General features: G+C 42.5%; 1 protein-coding gene across 13 annotated transcripts in view; it reads left to right on the top strand.

The window, feature by feature from the left end:
• The window catches only part of SLC4A4 (solute carrier family 4 member 4), a 310,000-nt gene that overhangs the window by 60,041 nt on the left and 234,973 nt on the right, over nucleotides 1-14,986 (top strand). For all 13 annotated transcript variants that reach the window (XM_077476447.1, XM_077476449.1, XM_077476455.1 and 10 more), the window contains exon 2: nucleotides 13,573-13,646. In XM_077476447.1, coding sequence (XP_077332573.1) covers nucleotides 13,574-13,646 — 73 coding nt within the window. In that variant the 5' untranslated portion in view covers nucleotide 13,573. The remainder of the gene's footprint in view (nucleotides 1-13,572; nucleotides 13,647-14,986) is intronic.

Below are 14,986 nucleotides of genomic sequence, written 5' to 3'. Positions count from 1 at the left end.
AATAACCCCCTATGTGTCCATGCACACAGAGTCACACTTGTCAGCTGTGAAATCGCAGAAAGGCCAGAGCGATTCAGTGCTCTGCCTTCTCTGTCTTGCTGGCTGGAAAGGGAGCATTGTGATGCGCAATTCAGCGTGCCGAAACGTGCCTTTTTTTTTTTGTACTAGCTTTATTTGAAGTGTACAAAATGTACACTTTCATTTTCAAAACAAGAGCAAGCTGAAGATAGAAGCTGATTGGTGGCCATGCACAGCTGCTCCAAATTCTGTCTCCTCCAGTTTTGATCAATTCCCCTCAATGAATATTCTCAGTGTAATGAGCTCCGTAATGGCAGTAGTGTCTTGGAAAGGTTGTAGCTTATGAAGGGAAATGACAGAGAGAAAATCAAATCGGTGTATAAATATTGATACAGGAACAATAATTCTAGTGTTGTATGATGCAACAGCAGAAAACACCTCTGAATGTCACGGGAAACTTAAATCCAGCAAGTATGCCAGGTATTATTATAATAAGCAAATAAAAGAGAACTTTGATTACAGATAGTAAATCAGTGATTACACCATATCATCAGAATAAGTGGAAGCAGGAGCCTCAGGGCCCCAAGGCAGACGTAAATAATGGGAGTTAATGGGAGTTCCACTCCCACGGTTCTTAGCATAAGGTTAGTATGGAATACACCATCAACTAGGTGACACAGCCCAATATTTGCAGGTGATAAGACCATTTCATATGTTACCTGTAGTAGCTGGGTCTTGTAGGAGTTAACTACTGGTAGATAACAAGCAGTTTCCAAACACTGGAAATGCCCATGATTACACACACTATTGTAAAATATCTGTGATTGAAGGGACAGTGTCAAGAAGGATCCATACATGCTTACATTAGTCCAAACTAGATCAATCTACTTATGTAAAATTTACCATGCCTGAACTTCAGTTTTAATCTCAATACAATATATATATATTTTTTATATATATGTAGCCCCACCCCTACAGGAGTCGCTGGTAAGTGGCTCTCCTACTCCGGCACAGACAGGCAACACGCATTCTCTGCTTGCATCCAAACTCCAGAAGTCCGTCCCTTGGCTTTGTTTATATGTTTTATTAGGGGTAACAACTTGGATGGGGTGAAGGCATTTATGAGATGCCCAACTTGAATCATGAACAACAACAAGGAACAACTTCCTTCCTCTGTACAAAAAAATCCCAGACAGTTTTTTCCTTTCCCCACACAGTCCTTAGTGGATTTACAAGCAAAAGCCCGTTACGGACTAGGGGCTTTCAGACCCTCTTGGAAATAGCACAAAAGGAAAACTGCATGCAGGAGTGTATCCTCTCCTTGTGTCGAACTGATTTCAACTACACTGCTCACAGGCACTACCAGCCCTCCTGGCTGCTCTAAAGATCTCCCAGGACAAGGTAATAAAAGGGTTTAGCACAGTGCCGTCCCTTTAGAAAGCTTGCCACACGTGGCAGTCTCTCCCCTTGAATGCCCCTGGGTGTGCTGGTGCACCCACCCTGTCCTCATTGCTCCCACTGGTTTGCATGCAGGATTCAATGTCAAACTGCTTGCTTAATAGGTCCTCCTGAGCCAGCCTGAGCCCAGCCTGGAGCTGGGATCTCCTTTAGACTTAGGAGACCCCTCCTAGCCACAACAGTTTCCTCAGCACACCATCTTCCACCCATTGTGACTCAATCATATTTAAGGGCTGGTTCAGCTACCCTGCCAGGCCCACTGCCTGGGAATTGGCCAAGCCCCCTTAAGTATGCAGATCAACCCTCCTGGAATCCACCCTCTAACTTTTAGAAGTTTCTCCAAACTTCCAAAACCAGGGAGAGGCACCAGAGACTTGCCTGTATGAGTCACCCATCCTGACCTGCAATAAACCCTGACCCAGATTCCAGACTCACACTTACCAAGAGTCAAATAAATTTGCCTGTACACAAACACTAGCACACTAGAGGGTGCTACATATATATTAAACTAATCTTAAGGATTTTATTTTAGGAATAACACTTTATCCCCACACATTTACTATGCCCTGTGAGTAGGTACTGATATGTCACAGAGCCTGCCTTCTGATCTGAACTACAGAGGTGCTGCGAGGAGAAGTTTTAGGAAGCAGAGTCAGTATGGGAACCACAGCTTGCAGGCAGTAAAGTACCATGGGATACGTGGTCCTTAGAAATTTAACGTAAACAGCAGAGGAAAAGATGCAAAGCATGCAGGGAATCCAGGAAGTTGTTGAAAGAGATGGCCAGTGGATAGACAGCACTCACATCATGAAAGGAGATTTTTCGAAGTAAGCTTATATTGCATTGTCAACTATAACTATTGTTTGTATTACTATTACAATGCTGATATTATAAAATGAAAGTGTCTGCTGTGACCATAGATTTCCTTTAAAAAAAATGGAAAAAATTATCTGCAACAGTGAAACATTAACCACTTATGGACCGCCGCATGGCAATATACATCCTAAGCTTGAAGAGGAATATAGTTGTTATGGCAGCAGCTAGCTGCCATATCCCCGGTATCCTCTTCTTCGGCCAGCGGTCGCTTTCCGATAAAAGTGGTCTCTGTGGCGGATTCTCTGCAAGATCACTTTTATCAGTGGTGGGAGAGGGCCCCCCCTGCAGCTGCGCTCCAGTGTCCTCCACCGCTTACAGGAGCCGTCGGCAGCAGTGGAGGTGATTGGATGTTATCCCTTGCTGGGTATGGAGACGAGTGAGGGGAAGATGGCCTCCACCTGTCTCCATACCATTACAGGGTGGAAGTGACATCAAAAAGTCACTTCCGCCCATAGCTCTTAAAGGCCCTTTTTTTTAATTGCATTTTAGTGTAAATATGAGATCCGAGGTCTTTTTGACCCCAGATCTCATATTTAGTAGGTCCTGTCATGCTTTTTTTCTATTACAAGGGATGTTTACATTAGACTCCTTGCCCACCTCTACATTCCCCTTGTCAAAAGTGACACAATTTTTTTTAAAAGAACAGTATAAAAATAAAATAAATAGGAAAAGAAGTTTCCCGCCCCGTCGAACTCGCGTGCAGAAGCAAATGCACACGTGAATGGCGCCCACATATGAAAATGGTGTTCAAACCACACATGTGATGTATCGCCGCGATCGGTAGAGCGAAAGAAATAATTCTATCCATAGAACTCCTCTGTAGCTCAAAACATGCAACCTGTGTAATTTTTTAAACGTCGCCTATGGAGATTTTTAAAGGTAAAAGTTTGACGCCATTGCACGAGCGGGCGCAATTTTGAGCGTAACATGTTGGGTATCAATTTACTTGGTGTAAAATTATCTTTCACAATATTAAAAAAATGGGCTAACTTTACTGTTGTCTTATTTTTTAATTAAAAAAATGTATTTCTTCCAAAAAAAAGTGCACTTGTAAGACCGCTGCGCAAATACTGTGTGACAGAAAGTATTGCATCGACCGCCATTTTATTCTCTATTCTGTTAGAAAAAAAATTGTATAATGTTTGGGGGTTCTAAGTAATTTTCTAGCAAAAAAAAAACTGTTTACAACTTGTAAACAACAAATCTCAAAAAGAGGCTCGGACCTTAAGTGGTTAATTAGATAGCAAGGGTAAACCTGTGAATGACTGGAACCAGTGATAATTACATAAAATGGATTGCTTAATCTGTAGATTGTTTATACTGAGGAAAGAAACATGTTAAGCAATACAGCAAAGAATGTAGGCACCAAAGACTCGGGTAGTTTCCAAACAAGGGGAAAGCAATACCTGAAATAAAAACATGAAATATAAAATTAGATCATGTGAAGAAGGGAGTAAAGTGGATGTAAACCCACTCATAGCCTTTCCAAACTACTACCATAGTGGTTATCTATAAGGATATACTTGCCTCATGCATGTATCCTTACCTCTCAAATGTCTCCCCTCTGTCTGTTATAACAGTGGTCATCAACCCTGTCCTCAGGGATTATCTTGCGGAGATGCAGACTAGAATACTGCAATCACTGAGCAGCAAATTATATCACCTGTGATGTATTTCAGTTATCTTGCAAACCTGGCCTGTGTGTTATGAGACCCCAAAAATTGCAGATTCTGTGGGTGGGGCTGCTGTTGTCTGGAACTCGGTGGGCGTGATGTCAGTAGACTCCCCGCCCACCTCTACACTCCCCTTGTCAACATGAATTTTCTCCTGTGTATTTCTTATACTGAACTTCTGCTATGATCACTAACATCCAGTCAAAACCCAGAAAAGTCACCACATGACTTCAGCATGCCCAATCATGCTGAGGTGTGGAGCAGCCAATCCTGGCAGAGCTGGAGAAAAAAGGAGGAGGGGATCTGAAGTACAGAGAATGTCTTTTGGGTCGTTCATGAGATATGTAAATCACCTGTCACTCACAGCAAGTGGGGAAGAACTGACTCCTATTTCTCTGTGTGCCAGTTTTTATTTTACTGAAAAAAGATAAGAGGATTGCTCAGAGCTGGATTAACTCATTGTGGCAAGACTGGGCACAGATGACATGAAAATCCTATACTGTACAAGATGCAAGCCTTAATTAAAAAAAAAATTTCGGGTTTACATCCACTTTAATCTCTGACTGGATGGAACCATGGGGATGATTTGTGTAAAGGGTTTGCCTAATCCTTAAATTGTTTATACTAAGAAAAATAATGTTAAACTATACTGGAATGATTGTGTACTCCAAATAACAATGTGAGGTGGAATCTATATTGGAGGATAAAATGGCTATAAAGTCTAGCCAGTTAAATAGAAATTGGCCAACATTTGACCCATGTGTACTGCAGCTGGCCGTTTGGTCGCCTTCTGACAAAGTGCCATAACTGAAAAAGGTCTGCCGATTAGCATCTGATCAGCGCTCTCAGCTGCGGTTGAGATCACTGAGCGGTGTGTGTTCTGGCTTGGAGGCCGCCCCCCTGTCAGAACACAATAGCTCAGTGGGGAGATGGATCTACTAACATCGGATAGTTAGTACAGCAGCTTCTCCCAAGCTCTTCGGTTTTTTTTTCCTTCAGTCCGCTGTGTTGAACAAAAAAACAACTAGTAGTGTGTACTAGGCTTTAGGCTCTTAGCTGATTAGCTGGATCAATTTTCAGGAGCGTTTAACAGACCTTCTTTAACATTGTGAATGCCACACCACCACGCCGCAACCAGGTGAATTGCACATCAGACACGACACCAAGGGATCATTTATGCCACAGCATGCTATATTATGTGTATACCCTCGTCCAGTTGCCTTTGCAGCGTAAAGGAAGGAGTAAAGGGGCAGTATGTGGCTCAACTACCAGTTTTTACCGTCCCCCAACAAGCCCTTCATTTTTTGATTTTATTATCTCAGTCCACCAGAGTGTAATGTTTTGAACTAAAAAAAGGACTCCCTAGCTTTTAAAACTGTAGTCTCTGGAAAATTACAAAGCAACAGGGGTAAATGTCCTTAAGACACTATTTTTCTTACCCTATTTCGCTTCCGCAGGCTTCCTCCTCTTTACAGGACCGGTCCCCCAAAGCTACATCTCTTCTACGCTCTGTCAGTCACACTCTGATGTCATCATGCATAATGCCCAACCAGCAGTTCTGCACTGTAAGTGGGGGCACCGAGAGCTCACCCAGAAGTGTGGGAGTAGACAGGAAAGCACCTTTGGGGAGGAGGGAAGGAGAGATAAGGTAACTAAAACTTTTTAAGGTACCCTAGACTGAAACAAGCATTTAAACTGATGCAGCCAAGGAGAGCACCTCTGCATAGGTATTTTTGTAATTTTCCTGGGGTTGAGCTTTGATCTTCTGAACCTGTCATATTTCATGGAACGTGGTATTTGCTGTATAGGTATAAATCCTTTGATGTTCCTCCTGAGTTGTTCGATCTAATTTTTGTATGTATAGCAATGACCCACCAGAGGAGTTGCTGGAAATTAACAGGTCTCCCTTACCTTTTCAGAGACTGCCAGCCTAGGTACTAGCTTCAGATCACACACATTTCAGGCTCAGTCTAGGGGTGTCATTTTAAAGATTCATTGCAGTACTTGAACACAGGTTGGTAGAGGGATGATGGTGGAGGGTACTCCAAAACACACAAAAGATTTTAGTGGACAGTCTCTTCTTTTCCATCAGTACTTAGTCCTTCAGTAGCAGCCTCCAATAATACTGGAAGTAGAGAGGGCAGCAAGTTGACCTGAGACTCTAAATGAACATTCACAGCAACCTCTGGCATCTGACCCTCAAGGTACTTGCACACTTGGAGCTCTTAGGCGAAAGGTCTTACTCCCCATGTCCTGAGGCAGCTCCCCAGCCAGCATCCCTGCAACACTTGCTAATGAAAGGATTCCCTCTCCTGTCCAGTCTCCACAGGTGGTGTCCTCCAGTAAGCTTCCAGGTCCAGGTTCCTCCAATGCCATCAGCCAAGCACATGTTTAGGCCTAACAGCAACAGGTCTTCTGCAACATAGACTGCCTCCCAGGGGAGAGGCCCCAAGAGAGAGCTCTGATTAGACCCTCCCAAACACTTATCTTCTCCCCAGGCACTTTCCCCAGATATGCTACAAACACAAACACAAACACATTCTAGTTTTATTGGGATACTTTTTTTTTGGTATTCAAGGATGTACTGGTTTTAGTTCTGCAACCAGTTTCAGTAGACAACTAAAACTACCAACCGGAGGTTTATGGTGTAGCTCCACTTGTTTGCTTATACCTTCCTTTTTTGATGTCCTTAGTCTGCTAGACACAGATTGTTTTTGCTCTTCTGAAAGTTGCTAAAGTAGTTTACTTGGAAGGATTTGTTGGAGGCAAGGATCACTACACAAAATGTGCCATCTTTTTATTTTTCTGTATTTCATGTGATATCTGGTTAGGAAGTTTGTATTGTGTTCCTGGATTGTCTCATTGGTCCTATGTTTTTGGAATGATACCTCTGTTTTGTTTCTTTGCTTTTTCCCTGGAGTTTTTAATCTGGTTTTGGGGTAGTGTTTTTTTGGAAATGTACTTGCAAGGAGATAATGGAGTCTATCAAAATCATCTAAGGTATTGCGATTTTTCTGTGTTCTTTGGAAATGACTGTATGGTCCACTAATTTTCCAAAATCAATGTAGCTGTTTATGTCCACTTTCTTAGCCCCCGTTCACATAGGCGTGATTTGAGTTGCAATTTGACAGGTGAAATCGCATCTCAAATCAGAGCCTATTGCTGGCAATTGGAGCATCCCAATCGGTGCGATGGTGACTTTGCGTCACCACACTGATTTCCAAAAGAAGTTCCTGCACTGTTTTTGGCGACTTCGGGGTCAGTTTCAATAGATATCTGTGCAGGAACCTGGACTGAAATGCAGCTTTGAAATCATGTGATTGTGGGAACGAGGGCTTAAAGAGAGTTCTAGATTAAATCAATATCATTTTTAGTGATGTAAAGTTGGAGATCAAGAAAATCTAATGAATTTACTAGATCTGCATGGCTAGTAAACTTGAGTGATCCTTAAGTTATTGAATGCATTCTGGAATTGTGTTTGGGTTGTCTTCCCAAATAGTATGAGTAGATCATCATTGTATCTAGAATAAAAAAATATATATATTAGCGGTGTACTCTGTGTCTGTTTTTAAGGTAGTCCATTGTTAGATCTACATAACTTGGTGTGAATTTCATCACTTTGGCTCTGCCTTTTTCTGTATGTAATCTTGACTGAAAAAAAATGTATTGTGATTGGAATATATTCAAAGCTGTCCAAGATCAATTTTTAATTTTTTTTGGTCAATGGAGGTTTTGAAGAAAATTCATTTGAAACTTCCTTTAGACCAAAGCTGTGTTCTATATCTGTGTATAATGAAGTAATAGCTAGAGCACACATCACTAAATGGTGCATCGCTGTCTGGATGCGGACCGAGTAAGAGTCCTATCTGGGCAGCAGCCTCGCCAAATAGATGCCTGAATGTCCTCTCCCCCTGCCTGCCTGCTGTCATTCTGGAGGAAGGGCAAAAGATTGTAGGCATGGTAGGTCTGAGTAGAGGGTGGAACTTTTCAAATGAATTAGCCGGCGATTGGTTGCTAAGTCATAGGATGTAGTCCAAGCAACCATTCATCTGCCTTTATCATGAAAAGTCCTTCCCACTATTCAGACCTGCTGCGCCTCCAACCCTGTGTCTAAGGTAGGACAGTAAAGAAGCCAGGTGGTTCTTGTGATGTTAAGGGGACTTTGGTATGAAGGGAGTATTGAAAAGAAAGGGATAGGAGTATGCAATTTGAAGTAAGGACTGCAGTGTGGAGGGGGAGACTATGATGTAAGGATGGGAGGACTGAGGGCACTGGGGCACTGGTTTAAAGGGCTGGGTGACTGTGATATAATACTAGGTTCACACCTTAGCATTTGTGCGGGCACAACAGCCCATTAGAATGGGCTGCTGTACCTGCAGGAAACTCAGGAAAAAGGTTCCTGCACCGTTTTAAATATGCAGCCTCACGTGATTTTGCTTTCCCACATCAGAAAACGTGCTTTGGGGGTAGCTGCAGGTGGTTGTGGGCACGGAAATAGGAGCAATTTACACACTGTTCCGCACCTGTTACCAACCAAAACATTGTGAACTTAGCCTGATGGTGGTCTGTGATGTAAAAAGGGGGGTGATGTCAAGGGGGGTCTAGGAAGGATGTAAAGGCAGAGACTGTGATGTGAAGGAGGGGCTGAAGACGTTGATGTAAGGGCTCATTCACACTTGTGCAGAGATTTATGTTTTCCTGCACTAGAAAAACATAGGTCTCTGCAAAGGCATTAGAAAACAACCATTTTCTCTGTGTAAAGAGCTCACATTGCATTTTTTTGGGCAACACTCTGGACCTGACCTGAAGGCTTCATGCACAGTCTGTTTCCATGCATTGTAGCTGAGCTGTGGTGCATAAAAATTAATGAAATGTCATTTTAACACTTCAATAAAGTTTAAAAAAAAATGAAGGACATACTTAACGACACACTTAAATGCGCATTGTACCGCCACTTCCTGGATCTCACACCTACAGGTGCCCAAACAGTAGAATTAATCAATTCTTGAGATGATTGGAAAACTGGGAAGTCTTCGAGGGTTTAATAGATTTTTGGTAATTATAAAAGAAGGTTGGGTAGGATGAATAATAAAGCTGCGCGATTCTGGCTAAAATTACAATCACAATTTTTTTGCTTGGAAGATAGATTACGATTCGCTCACATAAAAAAAAAAAAAAATGGGCTAACTTTACTGTTTCTTTTTTATTCATTGAAGTGTATTTTTTCCCAAAAAATTGCGTTCGAAAAACCGCTGGGCAAATACAGTGTGACATAAAATATTGCAGCAATTCCCTAGTATCTCTGCTAAAATATATATAACGTTTGGGGGTTCCAAGTCATTTTCTACCAAAAAATATTGATTTTAAGAAACAAGTGCCAGAAAAAGATTTAGACTTTAAGTGGTTAAATGTCTTGCATTTACACATTGTTTAAAAACTTGGCAGACTGCCTGTATTTTCTTTTCACACAGAAGTTTAGCCCTTTGATCTAAGAAGGAAGAGTTACAATGTTTCATTTTAAAAACTTGGTAGACTGCCCGGATGTTTTCTTTTGACAGCTGAGTGAGCAGATAAATCTCTTCACTTGTTATATGAAAGCCAAAAAACTCTGCAATATAGATCGTCAGGGGGGTAGAATCAAAATCACAATTTTTTTTAACATTTAATTGTGCAGCTCTAATGGGCAACTGTTAAAACTCTTTTTTTTTTGTTTTAGTGATTATATTGTTACTAAAAGCTGAATTGGTTAGGGTTTCACATTCCTTCATTGTGTTCTCTTAACTGATTGGCTTAAAGATTTTGGCCCTCTGCCCTGGGCGAGGACCGCTCTGTATGCTGGAGTAGGGATCTCAATACAAAAGGATCAGCTTGTATGCCAGAGCTGGAATATCACTGGGGAAGGATCAGTCCGTATGCTAAAGGTAGGATCCCACTGGGTAAGGACAATCCTGGATTCTGTAGCTGGGATCTCACTGGCGAAGGATCAGTCTGTATACTGAAGGTGGGATATCACTGGGGAAGGATCAGTCTGCATACTGAAAGTGGGATATCACTGGGGAAGGACCAGTCTGTATGCTGGAGATGGAATCCCAATGGGTGAGGACAAGCCTGTATTCTGGAGCTGGGATCTCACTGGGGAAGGATCAGTCTGTATGCTGGAGGTGGGATATCACTGGGGAAGGACCAGTCTGTATGCTGGAGATAGAATCCCAATGGGCAAGGACAAGCCTGTATTCTGGAGCTGGGATCTCACTGGGGAAGGATCAGTCTGCATACTGAAAGTGGGATATCACTGGGGAAGGACCAGTCTGTATGCTGGAGATGGAATCCCAATGGGTAAGGACAAGCCTGTATTCTGGAGCTGGGATCTCACTGGGGAAGGGTCAGTCTGTATGCTGGAGGTGGGATAACAATGGGGAAGGACAAGTCTGTGTGCCGTAGGTGGAATCTAATATGGAAAGGATCAGGAAGAGGCAGAATCCCCTAGTGGCAAAATGAAACTCTGACTTATGCCAGGTACACACGACTGGACTTTTGGACGGACTAGGTCCAACGGTCTTCCCGACAGACTTTTGGCGGAGTTCCGACTGACTTTCCAAATGATCGGACTTGGCCACACACAAGCACACCAAAGACTGACGGATTTGAACATGATGACATATGACCGGACTAGAATAAGGAAGTTATATAGCGTTGGTTTTCGTCCATCGGACTAGCATACAGGTGAATGGATTTTTCGACTGGACTCGAGTCTGATGGAAAGATTTGAAACATGTTTTATTTCTAGGTCCATCGGACTTTTGGGAAAAAAAAGTCTGCTGGAGCCCACACACGATCTAATTGTCCGACGTATTCCAGTCTGCCAGTAAGTCCGAGGCATTAGGCATTATCCTTTTTGCTTTAAAGTCCAGCTTTATAGTAGATATAATCTCCTTTTGGTTTTATGTTAGCACAGGTTGTACAGTTGTTCTTCCTTTTGGGAAGATTTACTGTAACTTTTGTTGGTTGCTGTAGGGACTTAAGCATATGAAATATGATAGTTCTGACCTGAAGAGCAGCACAGAACAGCTCATCTTTCACATGTTCTAGAAAATAAGGTCTATCACATTTATGTAAGAGCTATGTAGACATCTGTTGATAACAGTAGACAGTTGTGTCATCACTTCCTCCTTGGCAGTGAGCAAAATGTGAATATTTCTACTTGGATGGAATTGATACTAAAGAGGCCTTACAAACAGAACAGGATGTATAATAAATGGTATTTCCATTGCATAAATTTCATAGCATGAGGTATTAACACGGGTTAGGAAAATGGATCTGAATTGCTTACATCATTTTAAAGAAATCTTTACTGAGAGTACAAAATTGTGTTTCAGATCAGTAACTGAACTATTAAAGCAATTGGATCAGCATGACAGACTGGTAAATACTATTTTCAGGAGGATATCACGTGATCTTCCTTGTGTTAGTCAGCATGGTTGGAGGGGAAAAGAGTGCTCCAACTATGGCTAGTAGAGCCTGCAGCAGTGATGTCACCCATGGGCTTCAATGCCCCATCCGTTGTCGGCTCTTCCTCCTTTCCCCTGCAGCCTGGCTGACACAGGGGAGCACGACAACATGACTAGACCACAGTGGCCTGAAGATATGTAAGTATACAGATCATTCTTACACCCAGTTAGTCAGAATAGGTGTTGGGGGAGGGGGGTTGTCATTTTTAAGATTAGTTAGGTGGTGCCTGGAATTCCACTTTAAATCAGCAGATTTTATTAAAACTAATACTTGGTTAGCCTGCCATGAAAGTCCATGTCCAGTCACTTGCCGTTGATTTCATTCTGTCCCAATCTCCTAATTGTGTACCACGTTACACAGGTTTTCGATGGAGGCTACATGTGGCCATTTCAGCATGCATTACACAGGTGTGGTCCATTGATGCCGCCATCAGGAAACCTACCCTAAATAATGCCATTACGCTATTGCTGGAGTGTATATATGTAGAAGGGAGGAGGCTGCAAGGAAGCTAGAGACGATCATCAGTACTGAGATGCAATAAAATGCTGGAAAAGTAAGAAAATGGTGTTGATTTACTAAAACTGGAGATCTGGTGCAGCAGCTCATGGTAGCCAACTTCAGCTTGTTCAATTAAAGTGATTGTAAGAGTTCATAAAAAAAATAAAATAAAATAACAAACATGTCATACTTACCTCCACTGTGCAGCTCATTTTGCATAGAGTGGCTCTGAACCTCGTCTTCTGGGGTCCCTCAGCAGCTCTCGTGGCTTCTCCCCACATCTGATTACCCCCTCCACTGTGCAGCTCTTTTTGCACAGAGTGGCCCTGAACCTCGTCTTCTGGGGTCCCTCTGAGGCTCTCGTGGCTCCTCCCCACATCTGATAACCCCCTGGGAGAAGCGCTCTCCCTGGGGGGTTACATTGTGGACCCGCTCCTGAGTCCAGCATTTAGCGTCCATTGAGGCCGAATGCAGGACTCGACCCTGCCCCCGGTGCCCACATCATTGGATTTGATTGACAGGAGCGGGAGCCAATGGTTCCGCTGCTATCAATCTATCCAATCAGGACTAGGGTCAAGTTCGAGGGCTCAGGTAAGTAAAACAGGGGGCTGGGGGGCACTGCCAGGTTTTTTTTCACCTTAATGCATAGGATGCATTAAGGTGAAAAAACACAAACTTCTACAGCCCCTTTAAGCTTTGACAAAAACAAAACCAATAACTGGAAGCTGATTGGTTTCTATGCAGAGCTGCACCAGATTTGGCAAACTCTAGGTTTAGTAAAATGGTAGTTGTTTATTATGCACATTGCTTCAGCAAAATACATCTACTTCAGGCAACTCAGACTGATCAAATAGGAAAAGCAGTGTTCTACTGTATATAAAATGAAAAAAGGGATGTAAAATGTGAGCACAACACAGAAACAGCCCTATATGTGACATTCTCCATCTACGCTGAGACTTTTGACTGCACATAAAAAGTGTAAGTATGAGTGACAAATAGCTGCCAGTGTGCATGGATGTCTAGCTCTGTTGTACGTATGATGGCTGGAGGAGCTCTGAATAATCCTCAAATGTCAGCTTTCTGTCATCCCAGCATGTGACACAAAGCTTGCTTCTCAACAGAGAAGAATTAAGAGGCTCCAGTAAGCCAGGGCTTCTTATAGTATGTGTGTGTCTGCTTGTCTGTACCTGTCATGCCCCCTGCTTTGCAGTCTGCTCTATAAAGGGACCATGGATCCCTTTCAAGATCTAAGGCAAAATGCCTTCTACTTGCCCCATAATAAGGAATAAATGTCTTCAGACATGGAATACAATTTTACTACTCCTGCCAGCACTAATGCTCGGGGATTCTAGCCACGCTGGCCATCCTAATCACACAGCCATTTAACTGAACAGAGTTTCGAGACCAGAAGAGAAGGGGAGGCCTCCTCTAATAATATGAACAGCGGTGCCCAGGTGAACCTGCCTAAGTGTAGGGGCTTGTCAAGCAGCTTACTCCAGGAGAGGTCTGAGCACTCTTTCTTTCTCTTTTACTACTACAGGATGGAGGATGAGGCAGTTCTGGACAGAGGGGCTTCCTTCCTGAAGCATGTGTGTGATGAAGAAGAGGTGGAAGGTAAGATACTCAATGTCATATGTACACTTGTTGCTTTTATTTTACTATGGCTTGCTGTAATATACAGAGTGACATTCATAAGGCCTCTTGCACACGGACGTAATCATTATACGCATGATCTTGCTGGCAGAGGCTGACCGAAAACACAAGTCTTCGCATATATACAAGTAAAGGTGTGTAAACATGTGTATGCGTATTGGTGCATGATTCTTCTTCATCCTCTTCCAGCTGTCATTACTTCAATTTGCGCATATACGCTCATATGTGCTATCGTATACATGTAAATTACTGCACTCAAATGTAAACATTCCTATTTTTTTTTTTTTCAATGGCTCTGAATGCTTAGAAGCATGATGGATCTTAATGTTGACGTGTGCATTGTCCCATGCGCCTGTGTTCAGATCCGTACATGAAAACGCTAAATGTAACGCTAAACGCTAAAATGTAACTTTGTTTTTTCACACGTGTGCAAAAGGCCTTAAACTCAGAGGTGGAAAATTGAGCAATTTCAAAAAGGAAGCATATTTGCATGTTTGTGTAACATGCTCTTTAAAAATACATGTGAATTGTTTGATACTTATCCCTATTTTGCCTATCTGTTTTTGGCTGAGATGATTATTTAGCTACGTCTTGCATTAGTTCATATTACGGGTGATAATATAATGGTGCTTATGTACCTAGCACTTTTGATTAGAAAATGATTAACATAGAAAGGGCCAAATTGCTGTAATGTGTACATGTGGAGGTGAAATGGAAATATTCCTTCCTATAACACGTGAGATTAACCCCTGAAGTTATTACAGCAGCTTTTATTGAGCTTACTCGGTCCCATGTGACAGGGCCGAGGACATTCTTCTTTTACATGTCAGCTCACAGACGGGCAGTTATCACATCAGAACTTTTCTTCCAGCATCCATCTGAAGGGCCCTTTCACATGAGAGCTCCGATCGGGTCCACCTGTCCGTTTTTCAGGCAGACCCGATCAGACCCTCAATTCGCCCCTATGGAGCGGCAGATTTAAATGGACTTGTGTCCGTTTACACCTTTAGATCTATGAGGGTAAGTGTAACTGATAACGTATTGAGTAATGCCTCGTACACATGGTCTGATTTTTCGTTGGGAAATGTTTGATGTGAGCTTGTTGTCGGAAATTCCGACCGTGTGTAGGCTCCATCAAACATTTGCTGTCAGAATTTCCGAGCGTGTGTACACAATTTTGATGCACAAAAGTCCACGCATGCTCGGAATCAAGCAGAAGAGCCGCACTGGCTATTGAATTTCATTTTTCTTGGATCATCTTATGTGCTGTACGTCACCGCATTCTTGCCGATTGGAATTTC

Source organism: Lithobates pipiens, unplaced genomic scaffold (assembly GCF_037356315.1).
Source record: "Lithobates pipiens isolate NorthernLeopardFrog02 unplaced genomic scaffold, aLitPip1_a1.2 Scaffold_13, whole genome shotgun sequence".
In the NCBI taxonomy this organism is placed as follows: Eukaryota; Metazoa; Chordata; class Amphibia; order Anura; family Ranidae; genus Lithobates; species Lithobates pipiens.
Note: the sequence above shows the minus strand (reverse complement) of the source record. Positions and strands in the feature narration are given on the sequence as shown.